Genomic DNA, 22401 nt, shown 5'->3' on the forward strand with positions numbered 1-22401 from the left:
TGGCATGACTCCCAGTCAGAAACTTGACAATTGCTGCATTGACAGTGAACTTCCTTTTCTCCTTCCCACTGCTCCTAAAACACTGTACAGTTTGTAATAAGCAAGTTACATTACAATCACTTAATATTTTGCAACTTTTTGTAGATTTAATGTTTTCTGCTACTGAATTTGACTAAGAAAAGACTATGCCAGACACTAAGAATTTACCCACTCTCCTCTCCTGACAAGACATTAGGACCAGCCTGTTCTAGGCATAGCTGATACATGGTTTCCTAAGCTCAACAACAGAGGTGTCTAGATGTCCCTTTCTGTGTTCTCCAACCTAAAAATAAGTTTTTCCAGTATCATCTTTTTTTGATAGAGTTGATCTCTTAGCCGTTGCTTTAACACCTGACACAAACAAGTGACCTTTTCTAAAAATACACAAGAACTTGCTACAGTGTTGTCTCAGTTTTCTTTTTCTGGTCTGGAAAGAACTATTTTTAAATGCTTTCTTCATAGAACAATGCTGCTGAGATGTTTGAAATCATGCAAGACTTTCCAATGTGCCTTTATGCAAAGATGTCTCATTTTTTTATCACCTACCTCACACCTTTAGTGGAATCTTATCAGCACCAAGCAGAACATAACAGTCAGCATTCTAGGTACAAATGGTGTGAATTAACAGATCCAAAACAAAACATGTCATTACTGACATTTAGTTTCTGACCCATGTAACTAAGTGTATCTCTGCTCTCTGGCTGCTTAGCTAGGTGTTCTGTATTTTAGTTTCACTCTTTCTGAAGTACATAATTTTACAGAATAACCTATTGATGATTATACAAACAGGCAAAGAAAACAACCCACAACAAAATCAACCTTAATTAAACTTGTCCTTCAAAGTTGAAGGACATATCCTTTCTTAACTTCTTGCAGCTTGGTGTCCTCCACAAAATTACAAACAGGTAATATACATTGTAGCACCCAAGTTGTGACTGAAGCTGTTGTGTAAACACAAGAGATTTCATCTCAAACACCCCCAACATTGAATAACAGGATAGTTTTAAACCAGTTTTGATAACTGTCCATAGTTAAAAGATTACCTCAGTTGTTCCTACTATGAAATCTCATTAACTGGTTGTAATTAGTTGCCAGAAGTTCATGCCTTTAAATAATATGTCCTTTTTATATATATTTATCTTCGTGGGATATGAAAATAAAATGTACAGCAATAGCAAAAAAAACCCCACCCAAACCAACCCACATATCCCACAGACCAAAAGAAATCATAAACAAAACACGATTTGCCAATGAAATTATGAAGGAGAATAACAACCCTTTTTATTGGCAACAATAGGCTTTAATTCTGTAAATGAGCAAGACAATTTGATACAGACACATTTGGCCAAGTTTTATAACACTGAACAATGTTGTAATCTCATTCAACTTTAAAATTATAGGGAAGCTATTAGAAAAAATACCACAGCCCTTGCTTAAGATTTTCTACTGGGGAGAAAAAAAAAAGGTACTTAGAAAAAGGCTGAGTTAATGCAAGGACAAGCGACATCAAGAGGTTTTTCCACTTCATGTGCTGCAAATGACGCATTCAGACCTAACATAAAAACATAGACAAAACAATAAAAGTGTGCAGGTATTCTGGCCAGCAGTTAGTTTTACACATCCGTGATGCAATATTAAATTATCTCTTTCTTTAAAAGGCACATTTCTTTGATGTAAAATTCAGCTTTTGTGGTTCATTAATACATGAAAATGAAGAGTGAAACAATTTTACCATGCTTGTGCTTAAACAACACAGCTGTATTGGAAGACTTCACCCCACAAAACATACAGTGAAGCTGTATGAAGCTTGTACATCAAGGTACAGGGCATAACCTGAAGACTAACAAGTGGGAGAGGACAGTCTAACAATGAATAATTCAAGTCAGCCATTAATCCTAAGAATATGTTCTGTGCTGAAGTTATTATTGCTGCAGCAGGTGAAATGAAGAGTTTAAAAACAAATTTTTTATCAGTGGTGTACATGAGAGCAAATTATTCCCAGACAACACTTAATATATAAATCACTTTTGGATCACCTCTCTAAATTTATAAACAAATAACTAATAAAGTTTGTCATGAAATTGGTATGCAAGCTTTAGTTCTGAAACTGAGAAACCTGGCATTTAAAAATCCAATTCAATTTCAAAAAACTATTGTGTACATTCTGTTAGTATTGTTCCATTAGTTCAAATCAAACAGGGCTTACAAGGACTGACACTGTTTCAGTTTTCAAACCGGTCATTTGTATTCAAATTCCGTGACTCTCCATGGCGTAAGATAAAGAAGTCATCTTTTTTCAAGCCGTATCTTTCAAGAGCTTCATTCAATTTAACTGGAGGATCCAAGTAATACTGAAAAAAATGAGAATAATATGAGGGAAAAGATACCACTGCAACATTTTTTTGAAGGGAAAAAAAAATCTAAAAAACGGGTGGAGGAGAAGGATATTTATCAAATTAAAATGTTTGGGTTCATTTTAGATTTTTGGAATATAAGAACCCTGACTTACAGCTGCAGAGTAAGTAGCAAGGCTCGACTTGTGAGCCCGCACTCGGTGCCTTAAGGCAGGAATAGATCCCTCGGTTGGAAGCGCTGCCGCCAGCAGCCGGCGCTTTGCCCGCTCCGCACCCCGCGCTGGCAGCGCTCCCGTCCGAACGCTCCCCCCTCGTTACCGCCCGTATTTGTTACATTGCCCAAAGGAGTAATCCTCTGTATTTGTGCTCCTAAATACACAGTAACTCTTGTACTGCGGGCACAGTAACACAGTTTATTGGAAACACTGCGGACAGGAAATGTTCTATCCACCCATCGCATCCTGTGTTCCCTCCACGCTCTGCCACGGAGCTGCACAGCAGCAGGGACGGAGCTTAGACGGGACACCATTTGACAGATCAGGTGATCACACTATCAGGAATGAATTAGGAGATAAAGTGGTGCAACTGATGCAAAAACAAAGCTGAAAAACAGCTACCAGACAGTATCAAAACAAATGCAGATACTTTCTATTCACTGCACTTTCAGTTGCTGTGAAAGTATCTGGGTAACCTTCTTATTAGATCTGTGGGCTTGGGTGGGGTGTAGAAGGGAATAAAACACCTTAAAAATAAAAAAACACAATAACTCAATTTTTTCACATCCTTTCTGGCTTTAACTTTGAATCAACTATTAAAAATACTGTTTATATATTTACTAGACAGACATAATTAATAAATACTGTTTGACCTACTGGCATGCAGTTCTTACTATCTCCAAGTGATGCACCACTCAGTTTTTGTTTTTATTACTGCATAACACTGCAAAATACTGCATGTGTCCTCATCTGTTATGTTCCTCAGCATCTGGATATCAGAAATCCTCCACATTTGCTTCAATAACTCTGTACTCTCTTAACCATGGAAATATTTTATGTAATTGGTCATGAAAAGCTAAGCATTGTTTTGAACAGCAGTATATAGAGTAAAAATTTTCACTCATATAAAGTTCACATTTTAAGTTTACATTTACAGATATGCAGGTTAAACTGCACAAGCAAAGCTTCACTAATGACTGTCTAGTCGTTGGAAATCTGAACTCATGCTTAGTGTTGCAATTTACCTCATTTGCTAAAGCAAAGGTCCCCCAATGAATTGCTACAGACTTCTTTGCTTGAACATCAATATGGATTCTTACTGCTTCTTCAGGATCCACATGCTGGTATTTCATAAACCACCTACCAAAACAAAGAAGCACTTTTTTTGTCACCTAATCCAGTGCAAGATTTCTCCTTTACTGCCAGTGCAAAATACAAAAAGAAATATGTGCTCACCTAATAAAAAAAAATCATAAGCATGTACACCTGGACAACATACAGAACATTCAAGATCAGGAAACTAACATATACCAACATAACATCAAACCGCAGTTCATTTATTGTACTCTCTTTTTGAAGGATATTTTCGTATCACTATTTTCAATAGGTTAAGGACATACGAGGAATTAAGGCCAAAACTTGAAATCCATCTCTGAAAAAATTTGGTGCACACTAAAAAGAGTGTGCTTCAGAAATAGCCCATGGGAATAGGCAAAGCAAAAGAGAGAACTTGGCAATTCTTGAAAGATACAGAATTTTTTACCATGCTATTTAGATTCCCATCTTTTTTTCTCTGTCCATACATTCTTTCCTTCCAGCATCATATGAGTACTATCATCTAAATGTTTTCTCCAAAAGGAAAAAAGTTCTCTCTTGAGCAAACAGATTTTTCACACTCTATAACCAAGTCATCCTTGTCTCCAGATAAGTTGCAAAACCAGGGTAAACACTGAAGCAAGAGAAAAATGCAGCAAATGACATAAACTGGAATGGGCTGGATAAAATTATGCTGTTTCAGAAAAAAAGGCACAGAGTAATTCCAGATTTTTAATCAACATTTTTAAGGGAAGAAAGACTGCTGATTCATCCTTGCTGTCCTTAAGTCTGAAGAAAAAACTCTCCAAAAACTTTATTAAAAGTACAGCTATAGTTTTAACTTCTGGGTGTATTTTTGTCATCAGTACGTCATTTCATTTACGTATACTGCTCAAACTCTGATTTTCTTACCTTGGCTCATAAGCTCCAATGGGGATGGCTGCAAGATCAAAAGGTCCAAACCTTTTACCTATTTGTTCAAAAGCAAAACAATATCCAGTATCTCCTGCGAAGAAAAACCTGTTCCAAGGTCCCAAGACAGACCAGCTGCCCCAGAGAACCTTGTTATCATCTGTCACAGTCCTTTTGCACCAATGCTGGGAAGGAGTGAAGACAAAAGTGACCGCATCGCGACCAGGGACGCAGTTCTCCTCCCACCAATCCAGTTCGATGACATTCTCGCAGCCGCACCTCTGCATCCAGGGCAGGAGCCCCAGGGGCACGAACCAGCGCAGCTCGCTCCCGAAGCGCTCGTTGAGGCTGGCCACGCTGTTGTAGTCCAGGTGATCGTAGTGGGTGTGGCTGATCAGCACCGCGTCTATCCTGGGCAGCTGCGCCACCGTGCACGGAGGGCCTCGGAAGCGCTTGGGGCCCAGGAGCTGAATGGGGGAAGCTCTCTGGCTGAAGATTGGGTCAGTGAGAAATACGAGTTCATCCATTTCCACCAGAACGGTGGCGTGTCCCAGCCACGTGACCCGCATTCCAGCTCCTGTCTGCCCAGCATCTTCTGGGGCTCGAACAAAGTAAGGTTGTAACACTGGGAGTTCTTTGTCGAGTTCCTGGCAAAAAAGAACACAATATGCATGAGAGATTTCAGAATGTACTTGGCCATGGAACAAAAACTGCATACAAGGCACAAATCTATACAGTCAAATCTTGTACTTTGTTTATGCTTTTATGCAGAGAACTGCAGCACACACCAGATGCCTTTTTAATGTCCATTTTCCCAGCTACTTCCTCCTCATTTAATTTTAGATTTTTGCAACATTTACATTTCTCTGTCAAGAAAGAGAGTATCCCTTCAGGCCTGATAGTCTGGGGGCATTGCGATGAAAGCACTGCAAGGCACTAACAGCATCTCCTCCACCTGAAAAAGAATATGTATACATACACACACACAGAGTGTTACTTAACAAATACTCAAGTTTAGCTTATGCAACTCAATAGTGCATCCTCTTAAGTTCTAGCACAAGTAAGTCACAGATGAAAGAAAATGCCATGTTCCCCAGCCACACTCCACTAAAGCTCTGCTAGCTTTTGTCAGGCCCTCTCTCTGCCCATCCTCATTACATCTAGAAGTAGCACACAAAGGTTAACCTCACTTGGCTAATGTTAGCTATTACAATTCTGCCTTCCCATCTTGCCAAGAATATAATGAACATTCATAAAAAACAAAACAACTTTTAAGATAAACCTTAAGGTACATAGATATGCTTGGTTATGAAAAGGTTCCACCACCTCCTCCCTTATTCCAGCTTGACAAGTTTTGCAATCCCTACTTGAGTACGACAGGTCAGAAAACTGATATGGCTGAACTTAATCCAGAGGGAAAAAATACACAGCTCTCATTTTGATTTGCTCCAATTTGACTCTGTGAGTATCCTCAAGCTGGCACAAAGGAGGCCATGACTGCACATTACCTACTGAAACTCACTGCCCAACCACTACTCATTCTCTCATTTTGAACCAGAGTTATGCTCTTCACTGCAGTTGGGTTGAAGTGCTAATGCGGAAGTTTTATACGTAATAAATAAGAAGAGCTTTCCTATTAAAAACAAACAAACAAACAAACAAACAGTCTTCTCAGAATTCCTGACCATCTCCAGATTAGCCACAATGTGGCTAAGGCTCTCCTCCCAAACACTTATGGTCTGAACCCCTCACTTTGCTTTAGAAGAATTTCCATGTGCTAGGGCAGCTTTTAGACTCCTGACACTCCTCTCCCTCATAATCACAAACGTCCCAGCACTTCTGGTTCCAAGTCAAGTTCTGCCTGCCATGGCTGCTGCTCTCATTCTCTCGGCCTAGCACAGACCAGCACTATCTGTGAGTTTATACAGAGCTGACCTTGTGCTCCTTTACAAGTCCAGCTGATGCTGTGACAGTTCAGGACTGCAGGAGCTGCCTTGCTAAACCAGTCCTGACAGCTTCAGGGAAGTTACTTTCTCCACAATATTTTATTGATTTGGAAGGCATATGTTGGGAAAAACAAAGCATGCACATCTCCATCCCCCTGCAATTCTGTTGTAAATAATAAAATATTCATGAAATTGCTTTTTCTGAGAGCTAATGGACAAGACATGTTTACTGAAGAAGTTTCATTACTGTCTCCAGGAATGAGAAATAGATAACATTCTATAAAGCTGAACATAAGGTTAGTACAATTCATCCCCTTAGTTCATACAGGAAAAGTAGGAATCTTAGACTGAGATAAATGGCTGCTTCACCAAGAAAGAAGTCATCCTTTTCTTATCTCTATCTCTATTTCATTCTAAGTACATGGGAACAACATTGGCCACAGAAATCTGAACTACAGAAGTGTTATACTGTGATATTTCAACTTAAAAAAAATATACACAAAACTAACATAGTACTCAAAAATGGAAATTAGGACAAACCAACAAATTACATATGGTTAAGTCAACAAATCAGATTATATAAAAAAAATAAAACTCAGATATGGAACTTAATGAATTGTCATAATGCAATTTAGGTCAATTAGTACATTTTTAATGGAAAATGTTCTTTTTAAGTAGCTGGTTTTAGAGTCAGACTCTGAATTTTCTCAGAACTAAATTAATTCACTTATTTTTGCTGACATTTGGCACAAATTAGTTTTTAAAATTAGCATTATGCAATATTAATAAACAATATTAAATGGATGAGGAACTGGCCAATTGGCAGATGTGAAAAATCAGTTCTGAAGTGGGACTCAGACATATTCTATGAAGTTTTATCTGGGGTAGAGTTAATTTTCTTCCCAGCAGCACCTACAGTGCTATGTTTTGGATTTGTGCTGCAATCAGTGCTGACAGCAGACTGATGTTTTAGCTACTGCTGAGCAGTGCTTCCACAGCATCTCAGCCAGCTGACTGGGACACACAAGAAGCTGGGAGGGACACAGCTGGGACAGCTGACCCCAATCCATCAGAGCGATTCCCATATCACATGACATTGCAGCCAGCAGTAATATCTGGGGTAAGAGGAGGAGGTGGGGGACACTCAGAGTGGATGGTGTTTATCTTCCCAAGTAACTGTCACAAGGCAGGCAGCCCTGCCTTCCCGGGGATGGCTCACACCTGCCTGCCCATGCAAAGAGAATACATTTCTTAGTTGGCTTGTGCACACAGTTTTTGCTTTACCTATTGAACTGTCCTTATCTCAACCCACAAGTTACTTGATTTTTCCCCTTTCAATCCACTGGGGAGGAAGCAGTGGAGGGTGGAAGCAAGCAGCTGACTGGAACTTGGCTGCCTAAAGCCACAACACATCTGCACTATTAATAAAGGCTTTACAAGGATGTCAGTGGGATTGATGCCATCAAGTACTTAGAATAGTTGATTTAAAGGTAGAACTAATCACTATAAAAGGCATTTGTGAAAGTCACACAGACAGGAAGATTGATAGAGAAGAGCACAGTCCAAACAATAGCTGTCCTGACCTATTTAAGTGAAATTGTGTGAACAAAAGTTCAAGGCAAAACAAGAGCACAAAGGTAGTGTAACCTCCACATTGCTTGTGCTCTCCACATTTCTGATACACAGGCTTCTGATCCAAGCAATGATTCCTCAGAGGATGAGATCAGAAACCAGGCATGTTGTTGAGCTATCATGGTAAATCACACCAAAACATTACTTCTCAGTGCACATGATTTATGTTTGGGGTTGTTTAGTTGGGTTTTTTTTATTATTTTACAAAAGCACACTAAAAGCCCCTTAAAGCAAGAAGAAATACTCAACTCATAAGATTTCAAACTAAAACACAAATTCTATTAACAGCATACTTCACATGAAATACTTAAAACTCACACAACAGGATAAAGCAATATAATGAATGAAATATGTATCTTATGGAACTTTTATCCTGCTATAATACATTTTGTTCTGTCAGACTAACCAGAAACATATTAAAACTAGAAGAATTATAACAGATTTTTGAAATACAGCAATTATGTCAAACCAGCTACTGAGAGAAGTAAAATGTGCTTAATACTGTCTTGTCTTCATTATTCAAGTAATACAAAAAATTCCTCCTGCTATGTCCCTTCCCCCTCCCCGTTCTTCTTGCCCTCCTAATGCAAAGCAAGAAAAAACACATGACAGGCTTTGGTAAGACTAGCTGATTAGCTTGGGATTTTTGGTGCTTAGTGCATACTGGAATACCACAGGATTTACAGAAATGAGAACAATCTAAACTGCTGATCCAACAACTAATAATGAAAGATCCTCCAGCAGCATTGAACAAAGTTATTAATAAAGCCTGTAATGAAAATACAAGAAGTGCAAGCATTCTGGATGATGATCCAGGCTCGTTGTGTAGGCATGATTATAATACATATAGCTTTTCCACAGTGAAGCACAAGCACAGATCCTGGATAATGTGCTCCTTTTTACATACACAAAGCACTTGGTACAGATAAACTGAACCTGCCCAGCATAGCAGGGCATCACTAGGCTCACTCAGTGTGGAAACTGAAGCAGGGATCTGGCTCAGAGGATGTGACATCTAGCAGTGATAAATAAAGTATGGAGCCCTTAGTTTGAATTTTAAACAAGCTCAGATGCACTTCACAGGTTGAAGTAGGGGTGGAAGAAAACTGGTTGAAACAAGCATCAAAATGGCTGAGGACTCCAGAAGTGCATTTTATTGGTCCCTGTCTAGGTTTTTCTCTTTCTGATTTACTTCACCAAACTTGTGAACAATTGCAGGCACCTAATTAGAAGATCTCCTATGCAAAAAATAAAATTGGACCATGATTAATCGCAGCTGGGTCAGAGAGGTGGCTTTTTGGCTTTTCAGCCTTGTAGATTTCTTTGTGATCATCCTTTACTGTAGGGACAAACAGTAAATTAAAGGGGACTGCTGCAGCTCTGCACTCCACAGTGCACCTCAGCACTGCCTTCAAGGGACCTCAGTCACTGCCCTCTCACTGGCACTGGGAGGACATGAAGCCTGTTCTACACAAACCAAGGAGGGCAGCAGTCAAAGGCAACTGAAAACTTCCAGGTGTGCATTTCATGGAAATGTGACCAGCACACTGTCTAGAAAGCTGTACACACTGATGCCACCATTGTCACCACAAGGAAGACACCAAATTTTAAAAAGTAAATTGCTGGAAGGGATCCCAAGACTGACACAAGTTTGGTGTTCTTCTAAGTCAATTTGTTTATTATTATATTATAGCAAATGTATTTGTTTCTTAAACATCCCCAAACCATCATGCATTAATGTCTAACGTGGCTTTCCTGCCCATAAAACTGATAGAATTCCTTCCTTCACAGGTAGTTCAGGTAAGACAAAATGGAAACTTTGCTAGATACTGGCTGTGAGATTTACAGCTTGTGCATACCTTCCTGCATGCTTAAAAGCATTATTAACACCTGCTTGTTAACAAATACTGTCCTTGGTTGTGCACCCTTCAGCACAGCTTTTCTGAATACAGTCAACATCAGAAATGCCCTGAGAAGTAATTCTGTCAAAACCCAGTCATCTTCATACCTCCTGTGCCCATAAAGATAACCCATGGCTTTCCAGTACCCATTACTCTTCATGGGAAAGAAGCTTCTCCTGTCTCCTTCTTTACACACAATACCTGACAAAAGCATTTCACCACCAACAAATAACAGTGTTACCCAGTAAACTGGCACTGTACTTTAAGTGTTTCAGTACAAATACTTGCTCGGGTTAGTTTTAACACATGCAATTTTTTCTCCTGGTGTACTGAAACATAAAAAACCAAATCTGTAAGTATTTTCATAAGTGGGTGACAGAAACTATTACATTTTCATGCAAGAGATGAAACATATGTATTAAATTGCCATCTAGAAAAAAAGGCAAAATTTAAAAAATTCGATATGTCATGAAATAAGCTATTTCATGCAACACAAATTAAGTTAATAGAATGCTTCATAAGGCAACACCTATTAAAAAGGAATGGCTGTAAGTGGTTTATGACTGAGCTAGAGGGCCAGTTTTTTTGTTTTTTTAAATAGAAACTGAGCTGTATAAATTAAAGCATGTGGAACTGACAAGGAGATAAAAATTAAAGAGGTAGAAAGTATTAACCAACCTTTTGAAAAGAATAAAATGTCAATAAAAATCAGAAAAGTAAGACTTAGAGAAGTCTCCAGAAGATGTCTAATGAGTATTAAGTTAGAAACTGTCCTATTTTATTGATTAGAGCAGAGGTAAAAGCAGTCTTAATCACAAAAGTAAAACGTGGAAGTATTCACCTGCTTTGAGCGTGGCACATTGCTGTTATTTTTTTCCATGAAGGACCATTTCAAAATGTTGGGTAAGGTTGGTGATTTCCATGTTGGCCATGGGTTGACAAATCTCCCATCTTTGCCCCTCTTTGATTTAGTGACATCCTCTTCTAATCTGTAGTCCAGCCTGAAGCTTTTCCTGAAGGTCCTGGAAAGATCACTGCCCCCGGAACCTCGACCCGAGTTCTGCCGTCTCTTCACTGCTTCCTTGGGGTACTGGTTACAGGAAGTTGAAGGCTGCTCCTCATCTGTGTTCTTATCCATGCCTTTTTCAGGAGAGCTAAATCAAATTTTAAATTAATCAATATTTTCTTGGTCTAGCATAAACATTCATAAGACTGGACGTTCTCACACACACCAGGAACAAGCCCGCCTTTCCTGTTTTATGATCTACTGGATTTTTTTAATCAACAAAATATGCTTTTAAAGCAGGCACTGTTACACAAAAGACTTCCAAAACATGCTGTGACAAGCAGACATGAGGGCTCTTTGTAGTTCAGGCTGAATTTTACTCCCTGGAATGCACATTTTCAGATACTAACACTATTATCTACCAACTGCAAAAGTGAGGGGGAAGGGTTCCTTAATTTACATTTTGGAAGAATAGTCATTCCTCCTGAAACTTATGACATTTGGTGCCTGATGTAACACAATCCTGCAAGTCTGTGCAAGAGGCACTGGGATATACCATACCTTAGGATTTGCCTATATAATGCTTTGGTTTTGTAGTAAGAACTGCAGTCTTGTGTAGCATTACTAACACTTATACCAACACACATGCAGGAAACTCAGAACACAAAAGATATTTGGTACTGTTTCATATTTTGTCTAAAACAAACTAGAAGTTTATTATAATAATGATAAATAACTGTTTCAAATACAATTTTGATACGCATTTAACTGAACTGACTGGTGAAAAGGCACAGGAAATTGAAATATTTTAAATCACAGCTGCAACATTCACTCCTAATTCCATCGTGAAATATAAAAAAATGAGAAAATAACTGAGAAAAATTGATTTCTATGATGTCACGACTCTGGTACATTTCTTAGAAAACTACAAATTCTGTAGTCAGAGTCTCTTATTCCAAACTGCACTTGAGTGTTGCAGACTTTACAAATATAATTGAATTCTACCCAAGGCAGAAAAACCACATATCCCTATTTTATTTCAGAAGTTGTCAAAGAAATTCAATTGAATCTAAATGCTACAATTGCTATGTTTACTTTCAACTGAAATGTTGAAAGTAAATACACTGCTCTGTTAGCTTAAAAAATGGTTACTGTTTTAATGAGCACACAACTTTCTGGCATTTACAAATTCTACCTAATTAAAACTGGAAGACAACTAGTAATGAAAAGACAGCACTAGTTACAGCTAGGTGCAGGAATAGCTTTTAATAACAAATTGTGAAGTTTATCCTGTGGAAAATTCTCCACCACATCTAGTAGATGGACAGTTTTGTCCTCCCTACTGTTTCACTAACTCAAATACTCAGACTCCAGCTGTACACTCAGGAGCACTGGGCTGATGTAGGCAAGGCAGTCCCTGCAACAACATTGTCAGAGAACAGAATTGAAGCTCACAGTTTTCCTAGAAATCTCATATCTCATTCTGTCCCCATAAGCTCAGTCACAGGGAAAATTAAATATATTGTTCACTGCACCATTTCAGCTAAGATATTACACATATGTGTCAGTAAACTGAACCCAATGCATCTGGTGATGATGCTCCAACTCCAAATGCAGAGCCCATTTCTGCTATTTCAGCAGCAGCTGATAAGTATGGTATCAGCTGCAAATAATATGACAATTGATAAATATTGTGAAATTTTCCTAACAAAATAACCATTATTGTCCTATACAGTAGAGATAAAATACTAACACATCAAAATTAATTTCTAATAAAAAAGCATGAACAGCATTCAAAAACACGGCTGATAGAATTTTTTTTACCCCTGGTCACAATCTTATTTTATGTAATTGCTTTGTACTCCTGTTTCCCTGCAGTTTTAGTGAAAGCACTCCACTAACATATTTCCTGTTTAGCATTAGGATACCATATCTTCATCAGTTTCAACTTAACTGTTGCTATTTCCAGGCTTTTTTCCTCTATTCCACTAAACATTTCCCAGAATCAGCCTTCAATGAAACACTCAACTTGCTCTATAGCATTTTAAGCAGATGTAAATGGTAACACAAGGAATCAGTGCCACAGAAAGGCAGACAGAATACCCACAAAATGGCACTGAATATTTAAACTGTTACTTTAACTTAAGAGTTGGGTTTGGGTTGTCTTTTGCATTCCTCAAAGAGCATTTTCAATGCCAGGTCAGTTTATTAATTTAGCAAAGCACACAGACACAGCATAAAACAGCTACTCTTTTAGAAAGCTTCATGAAAACAGATCACAAAGTTTAATCAGATAGGTACTTAATTCCAGGAAATGATTTTCTTAACATCTCAGACATCTGATTTTTAAAGTGTATATAACCACCATAATTATTGCTCCTACAAGACATTTTATATTAAAGACTAGGGTGCCTAAAGTTTTATTTTTAAGCTTCTCTTTATCTATTCATTCATCTCTAAAATAGGTGAATTTTACTTTTGCTTAAACCTTCATATAAACCTTTGATCTTTTTCTGAAAGTATAAACCCCTAAGGGAAGCAGGGATTGACTGTGCTGATTAAACAGAGACAATGCCAAAGCATTGAAGGCACTGCAGGTATCTCTCTGTCTGCCAACATATTTTCCACATGATGCACATACATTACTTTCATTAGTATTCCATAAGCAACTGAAGGGATAAAAGACCTCAGTGCTCACAGAATACTTTAAACCTTTTACATGCATAAGAAGGGGACAGATTTACAATCAGTTAAAGTATTCCTGATGAACTGTAGGTTCCTTTGAAGTATCAGTCTTGTCAGATAGTTTCTGTTCCACTTAAATTTATTAAATATACCCTACAATATTCATGACATAATTTTCTTATATAGAAGAGCAAGATGATAATTTCTTGAAAGCCAGAAATCATTAGCTTAAAATAAAACCCAACCAATTATAAGCCCAAGGAGATTCTTATGCTTTTGCAAAAGAAAGCCTCTACAGATAAGGAGATTTAGCAGGTAAATTTAAATACTAGAAAATACCCAATCAGAAATCAGTTGGTTTTTCTGCCAGCTTTCCTAAATTCTTCCTACCCAAAAATAATAGTTTGGCACTTGAAAAACTACTTGAATGGCAGCAAAAACTATGAGCTATAGAAATACAGAGTTCTGTTCACTTAGGAGGGACAGAGGGAAGGGATCACATCTCTGGTGAATGTTTATTGTTATATAAAGTTCTACATAAAATATTTTTATATTTTTAAACATAAATAAAAACTACTATTCTACTTAAAACCATTTAACAGCTTTCCTGGCAAATGGAGCCCATCCTTCAGGATGAAGCAACTTACCCCAGCTGAGGGCAAGTGCACTGACAGTATCTGTAAGAGGGGCTCAGGAGAGACACAATCACCCCCCTCTCTCTGAGTCAGAAGTGCTTTGCTCTTTCAGCTGAATTCAGAAGAGGAAATGAACCAAGACACACAAACTCCTAAAGAAGACCATTAGTCATCCAAATCCACAAGGCCAGAAGGTGTTCTAGACAGAGGGAAAGAACATAGAACAGGCTGATGAATAAGACAAAGTTTAACATGAATCAAAATGCTGAGCTCACAGATCAGGTTTTCCAACATAAAATACTGAGGCATCCCTCATAATCCACAAAGGAAGAGTGAAGTTGTAGATCTGGCAAGACATGGCATGGAAGATCCATGCCTGACATCCCACTAAACTGGCTTACAACAGGATATGGCCCTTAGGACAACAGGTTTTGGTAAATGGTTTCTTTTAGCATTGCTTATATAACTGAAGATTTGGATACAAATATTGTGGCTTTGAGCCTTGTGTTTATTTAGGAAAATAACAAAAAATTAGCTAAATATTTTAATGCTCTGTTTCAAAATAAGGTTTGCAAAAGGACACAACATTACAAGAAGCACTCTGCCATTATAATTTTTCTTTTTAAATGGTCTTTTAAACAAATTACGTGAACATAGCCATAAAATCTCGTCTTCACCTTTTCCACCCAGTCTCTGCTAAGATCTGCTGCTCCATAAATGCAAGGGATGTAGTTCCCCTACTAATCACAGAGCCATGCACAACATGCTACAAAGCATCAAGTCAGCCAAAACAGACTTACTCCTCATTTGTACACAGAAATGTGGTCCTTATGTAACAGATCCACAGGCCTGACAGTTTAAGAATTACTATCAGGCTATGGTTTACCAGAACACAACAACTTCCCCAAAACTTGACAATTGCCTGGTAAACATTCCATAGCCTCCCAAATACCTTGAATTTCTCTGCTTTTTTGAAGTAAAGGGTTTGGTTCATTTTTAATCACTGTCTCTCTGTGTAAACTACATCCAGAACTAGGCTGCACTAATGATCACCTAGGAGAGATAGCACATAATCCCCAGCAAACTCACACCACTGCAGCCTTACCAAAACAAGAATCTGAGCTTTCTCCATTTACAGCTAGTAAATGGAGAAAGTTTCTGAAGTTTTCTTTCATTATACACATTTTTAATGACTGCAAAAACCCAAGCATTTTGGCTTGAAATAAAACAAAAAATTGTTTTAGTTAAGGAAAGGTATTTGCAAACTCTAGGGACCATGTAAGTAATTGGCTCCCACAAGCTTTACTATCAAATGACTGCCAGCTAAGTTTTGGCTCTGCTTTTATTTTCCCTTCAGCTCTGAAATTGGCTGCTTTAATTAATGAACAGTTTGAGACTGGAAAATTCTGAATGCATTTAAACTTTTATTGTGCGGTACTTCAAGTTGTTCCATCTCACCATTGTAGACTCACCAGAACAAGAACCTGAGCTTTCTGTGAACTGTATACTCCTACACATCTTGAAGTTTTCTTTCACTGTACCTATTTTTTAGCACTGCACAGCAGTTGCACCAGCAATTATTCCAGATGCTCTTGTTATTAGGATTTCACATAAAGATCCCTCAAGCTTGCATTAGCTGATCTGTGAATACTTCTATTGTTTGAATCACATTAAAAATCCTTAGTAACAAAAAGTGTTGCCAAAATTTTCATTCAACATATCTCTAAGTATCCTGATTCTACACTGCTCTTGTGTACTATTCAAGAAAGATTAATAAAAGAGTTGATAACAGAAAAAGGAATAGCTCTCTCCATAAACAGCCTCATGGAATGAGAATAAGTCCTTTATCATTCTTATCTAGCTTTGAGGATCAACAGTAAAACAAAGCAAAGTTTTATTTAGACATCACAGAGAAAAATAAGATTACAAATAAAAAAGTTGAGACATCTACCCATAGACATCTGTTGTTAGGGTTATTCTTTAGCAGCTGTATTACTTAAGCAGCTACTACCATGAGCCAATCCATTTCTGTCCTCACTGCTCACCCCAGCTTGCCAAAACAAATACTTTTGTCCACATGGTGAACTTGTTTAAGAAACTAATCTAGCTGATAGTCACTTCTTACCTTCCCATCCCTAGAGAAGCACTTAATTTTCACCTGCATCATGGAGCAACCATGCAAGTGTTTATACCAACAAACTGGTTAGGACAGGGAAGGGTGAGAACAGGAATATATTGCTGTAAACAAAAACTACTTATGCCAGCACTAGCCTAGAAAAAATAATTAATTAAATACCCTCTATTAGAATTCACTGTGTGGCTCAGTTACACAAACCACCAAGTTAGGTTCAACAATTCCTCCTACCCTTTCATTTTCAATCTATTCTCTTCCAAGGTTTCATTTACACTTAGCACTGACGATGCTGCCTCTCTCCATTTACCTCCTTAGACAGTGATGTTCCATATTATAACCAAGCACTTTCAACAGCTACCTACCACCCACAGGGCAGCCCACTCCCATTACTGCACATTCCACCTCTATTTTGCTGGCATTCATTAGGGGAACTAAACCAACAGAAAGTTATTCATGCCTATCAGCTACACCTTTACATGCCTCTGGATGCAAATGCAAATAGGCTTTAGAGTCAGGCCCATCAGGAGTCCCTGGAGCCAATCATTTCTAAAGGCTGGGTTAAACCTGACCAGCTGCTGGCACTGTGTCAACTGAATAAAGACCCTGGATCTGGGACAATGCAGAACTATTTCCCCTTTGTTTCCAGGTGCCCCAGCTGATTGTCCCTGTGAGCATTCTGTAGTCCCCAAACATGTCTATGATCTGTAGATAACATGAGAGAAGATTTTTGTCACATTTATACCCTGTTTAGGTTGTGATCCCTGATATGACAGCAGCTGTCCATAGGGGACATGCAGCAGAACAGAGATGACAGACCCAAGAGAACATTTCTTTAGTGTTATAGGCCTTTAAAATAAATTCTTTTCCTCTCTACCCTCATCTTTTACTGCAGTCTTGAATAAAAGAACCCAAGAGCTGGCTTGTGGCCATCACATCTGAAAGAGCAGCCTAGACTATCATTATGATTAAGCACAAGAGCAATGTAATTCTGTGCTATTGCTGAAGCAGTCACCAAAGGGAAGCTGGAGTCAAATCTCCCTACACCAGAAAGGAAATTGCTTTCCTTTGCTCTCCCTAAACAACCAGTTTCATAAGACTACTTAATTTATGGGGAAGAATGTTGAAAGAACAAGAGATGGAATCAAAGTTTTCCTACCTGCTCTGCAGGGCTGAGGCTGACACACAGCAGCAGGGTTGTGCATTACAGCTGTGTTATGGTACACAAGACAATAGCTGGGTCACAAATCAGGTGCACACAATTTTTAAATCAACAGAAAAATAACTGTAGATGGCATATGCACACAGCTGTACAGGTAGGTTGTGCATTCCAACAGCAACTACAATCTCCATGGATAGCCCTTCATACTTAGATTTCAATAAAGCTTTTCCAAAAGAGCAAACATGAAAGTTGTAGCAAGCCAGCTCTGGGATCCAGAGCCCAGCTTTAACATCCTGGCAGCAGCTGCACTGGTGTAACTCTTTATGCCAACAGGCAGTTCATGAGTTTCAGCTGGTCACTGATGTGACTCCATAATGACAGAGGCACACCTTGCCAGGATGGGGTTCACTGTTAGAAAACATTGTCAAACTTTGAAGTTGAGCTTTTAAAAACACTTTAGCTACTCCTGTGTGTTAACAGCCTCTGCATCTTGGAGTTTGCATTTTAAGTTATGATGCCATTGAAGCTGTTAGCATACATTTTTCTTAACTAAAAAAAATTTTTTTTTTAAATATTACAAGCTCACACTCCATCCTAAGGGTAAAGGTTTTCCATCTAACATCTTAATGTCAATTAGATATGACTAAACCCAAATGCTATTACATGGAATGAAATTAAGGCTCCACTTCAACATGCTGGGGGAGAAAACTGATGTCCTTTGCAGCATGTGCTTAGAGAGGCAATGGAAGAACTGTTTCCATAAAAACAAACAGAAATCATTAAAGCTTTGCTGCATGGGATCCACATGGCAAAGCAGGATCTCAAGTTCATTTACCATTGACTCCAGAACTTTTATGTGTGCAATTGCTATCTCCACCTCATTTACTAAGCCTTTTAATTTTCTTTTTCCTTGTCTCCCTGTGCCAGAAAGGAACAAACACCTATGCAAACTTCCTCTAGACTCACACCAAGAATAATCCTTTACAACTCTATAAAACCTCAGTTGTCCAGGAAGTGCAGCAACACCCAAGAACTCCATTTTATTTTTAAGTTAATAGACAGTCATAAAATTTTGTTTATATTCATATTTAAAGGCTTGTCTATTTTGATTCCCTCTTTTCAGTTCAAGGTCCAGGTACATTGGGTCTAGTGTAATTTCTCTGCAACATGAAAATACTTCCCCAAATTCTTTCTATTCTTGATTTTCAATATAAAATCAACTTTTGCTTGTCCTAACAACATTCTTTCTCTCCCTCTATATATTTACATACACCCCATACATATATGGATTTTACAGAACTATTTATAACATTTGAATTCAAATTTATTGAAATCCAATTGAATAATTACCAGGTTGGGTAAGATAAGGAAGTGAAATTTTTTTTTAAATTGAAATAGATGCTTTTCTTCAATGCACCTGTTCAAAGGCCAACTTTAAAATTAGTTAAGCCAAAAGGGCACCAGCCTTTCCAAATAACAAAAGTTTTGAACATCCAAACTTGATATCAGAAAGCCAGAAACCACATCCAATACAGCACCCTTATAGTTCTTTAACTGAAACACACCCATTTTAAGAAGAAATTCCAAGGAACAGTACAGAGACACAGTAAAACATCAGTCCTGAAGGAAACTGGAAACAGAACATTTATGTTTTTCATTACACCCTTTTTTCCTATATATAAAGGGCCTTTGATTCCATCCCCACAACTCTAGATTACAATGTCTTCACTACTCCAAACAAAGTGCAAAGTGCTTTGGTTGTAAGTCAACAACAGAAGTGTTAATACTAGGAGTTGTGTGGTTTGGGTTTTTCTTATGAGAGAGTCAAAGCATCTGAGCCTTCTACTCATTTTCAAGGCACCATCCTAAACACACAGGCGTTTTAAGGAGACAGTGTTTCATGTGAACACATCTGAACAGACACAAAAACACCTTACTATTGCCACATTCTTATCAGAAACAGCTGAATGAAACCTTCCTACAAAAACCAGTCCAAAGCACGACAAAAATATTCCCAAATATTTTAAGCCATAAAAGCTGTTGTCATATCATAAGCCTTACTCACCAGGCAGTGGGACTTCCAGCTCCAAGCACAGTTACAGGTCTTACAGAAGAAGTAACTCTTGGCAGAGATTCTTTAACACCCAATTTTTCACTCACACCTCTTATGAAATTTTGTTTTTCACAGCAGGGGTATGATGGCAGCAGCGTTTTCACTGTGTCAGCTGGCAATGCCCAGCTCTCTCTCCTGAACAGCTTTGCCAGGTTTATCTGCTTGGGCACAGTTGCAGGCTGTTCAAACCCAAACCATCCCTTCCTTGCACAGCTGCTAAACACCAAGATGTTACATGCCAAGAGTATATAACACATACCTTCTTTCCTAGATTTTCTAACAATATTTCAACTAAGTGCAACATTCAGTTTACAGGAAAATCCTTTTTGCTCGAATCTTCACGCACAAGGCAACCAAGTGATTTTCCATGGTCCTGGCTCTGAATGTATTAGAAGTGGGGCTCACACTGCAAACTATAAAGTTCAAGCAATAGACTGAAAAAAAAATTAAAGGGAGATCAGGAAAGGATTCATAGATGTGACAAGAAGCAAAACTAATTTCACTGCAGGTGTTCCGTATAAAGACACTAATTAATATAGCAGTATTTCTGTTTTTCTCATTGCAGACAAAATAATTGCCTTCCTTTTTGCTGAAAAGAACTTAAAAGCTATTTCTGAATCAAGAATTAACAGTTTTGCTTCAATCTTGAGCTTATAAAGGCTAAGGAAATAGCATTTTTCTCCTGGTTATTCCTCAAATCTACTTAGATAATGCCAGTGAATAAAATTATAATAGTGGATTGCTTCCTCTTAAAAAGGCTTCACATCTCTTTTGATTTGAGACCAAGCAGAAGCTGAATAACTGTTATTTATATTTGAACAGTTTCACTGTCATCCCTTACTTCCCTCCTCTCCCCAAAACAACTCTCCATCATCCATAACTGAATCAAACAGGGCTTTCCAACCTCCAGGTACTAAAAATTCCCATTCTTTTCTATAATAGGCATTTCACTTTGAAATAATTTGGGGTATTTTGAAAGCCACTGTTGCAATAACTCTTGAATTAATAAGTAAAAAGAATAATATTCTTGTCTCCCTCAAAATGTAAGGAAGTACTTCCTACAAAGTAAGATAAGCTTCCTACTATCTTAACTGATATAGCTGCTACTATGAATAAAAAAAATACTCTTTTCAAAGGTTTTTTTGCAAGAAAACGGAAGTGATTTTCCTGTTATTGTCTTTAATTTTGATGCCCTTTTAGTCGAGACAGTTTGAGAATGAAAAAGAAAATACTTAAGTACAAATAGTACTTGCCTTTAAAACGAAAAACTTGCTACATAATCACCATTTAGCAAATGGAAGAAATCATAGTCGTCACCAGAAAAAACATTTCTGCATAGCTTCATTAATTTTACTGCATGCAGTCAACAAACACTGTCTCCAACCCTTGCTAGCTGGAGATAATTGACGATCATTGAGATTATTTGACTGCACTAATTACATTAAATGACCTCCTTAATATCCTCCGCTTCGCACTATACAATACGAACAGAAACATCAGTTCGTGCCTCCTCTTCAAAAGAAAACATTCTCCAAGCCGCCAACACTACGAAGCGGATTTTTTTTTTTTTTTTTTTTTTGCGATTATATAACTTGTTTCTTTCCCAGCGCTGCTGCAGCATGTTTTACTGTCAATTGACAGAAACGAAAGCCTTGCGCTGGGAGCGAAAGCAGGACTTTATTCCTTGCAGGGTTTCTTTCGCCGGTCGCAGCTGGTTTTGGAGCCCGTCAGGCTCTGTGCCCAGCCGGGGCGGCAGGCAGGGAGCGGGGCAGGGAAACACGCCGAGCTCCGTGGGCAGCCGGGCTGCGCCGCTCTCCCCGGCCGGGAGCCGAGCTCCGTGGGCAGCCGGGCTGTGCCGCTCTCCCCGGCCGGGAGCCGGCCCCACGCACCTCGCTCGCCCATCCACGAACTTTTCCAAGCGGGTGCCCGCGCCCGCTCTACCCCGCTCCCACAGCGGCTCAGCCCGGTCCCCCCACACTCACCGGCCCCACCGCTCCCGCAGCGGCTCAGCCCGCTCTCCCCACATTCACCGGCGGGGCCCCGGTACCGTGTGTGTCTGGAGAGCCACTGCCGAGCTCGGAGCAGGTGCTCCGCTCCTCCGGCCGCCAGCCGGGCTCTGACGGCGGCACGGGGCGGGAGCCGCCGCTTAGGCTTGGTCCGGTTGCCCCCTGCTCACAGGAAGGCGCGGGGGCAGAGACGCCCCCGGCCCCAGAGCGCTGCTGCCGCTGGAGCGCCGCTCACCTCCTAGGCTGCTGCTGCCGCCCCTGAAGAGTCTCGTCCCCCTTCTCCTCCTTCTCCTCCTCCTCCATGGTGCCGCTCCACCCCTTCCACGGCGGCGGCTCTGTAGGTCTCCGGTAGGAGCTGTTAAACGGCTGCGGCGTTCCACCTGACCAGCCCGCCGCTGAGGGCAGCGCCACGAGCTGCACGGAGTAGCTCCACAGCGCCCGGCGCCCCGCCATGGCGAGCCGGGGCTCCGCGACGCCCGGCCCCTCACCTTGGCAGGCAGAGGGCACCACACAGCCCGGCCCCTCACCTTGGCAGGCAGAGGGCACCACATAGCCCGGCCGCTCACCGT

The 22401-nt window shown here is 39.5% G+C and overlaps 1 protein-coding gene across 5 annotated transcripts; it reads right to left on the bottom strand.

The window, feature by feature from the left end:
- Window positions 1–1317: 1317 nt before the first annotated feature.
- On the bottom strand, window positions 1318–22387 carry NAPEPLD (N-acyl phosphatidylethanolamine phospholipase D). Of its 5 annotated transcripts, XM_059473251.1 has the most exons (6): window positions 19779–19962; window positions 14433–14619; window positions 10936–11248; window positions 4616–5262; window positions 3634–3748; window positions 1318–2390 (listed from the first exon to the last, which is right to left on the bottom strand). In XM_059473251.1, exons 3-6 carry the CDS (start codon window positions 11230–11232, stop codon window positions 2262–2264), a joined length of 1188 nt encoding a protein of 395 aa, XP_059329234.1. In that variant the 5' UTR covers window positions 11233–11248; window positions 14433–14619; window positions 19779–19962; the 3' UTR covers window positions 1318–2261. The 5 variants fall into 5 exon arrangements, with proteins under 5 accessions (XP_059329234.1, XP_059329232.1, XP_059329233.1 ...); XM_059473249.1 differs by lacking the exons at window positions 14433–14619; window positions 19779–19962 and adding an exon at window positions 22068–22387; XM_059473250.1 differs by lacking the exons at window positions 14433–14619; window positions 19779–19962 and adding an exon at window positions 21809–22047.
- Window positions 22388–22401: the final 14 nt, after the last annotated feature.

Source organism: Ammospiza nelsoni, chromosome 5 (genome assembly GCF_027579445.1).
Source record: "Ammospiza nelsoni isolate bAmmNel1 chromosome 5, bAmmNel1.pri, whole genome shotgun sequence".
Lineage (NCBI taxonomy): Eukaryota > Metazoa > Chordata > Aves > Passeriformes > Passerellidae > Ammospiza > Ammospiza nelsoni.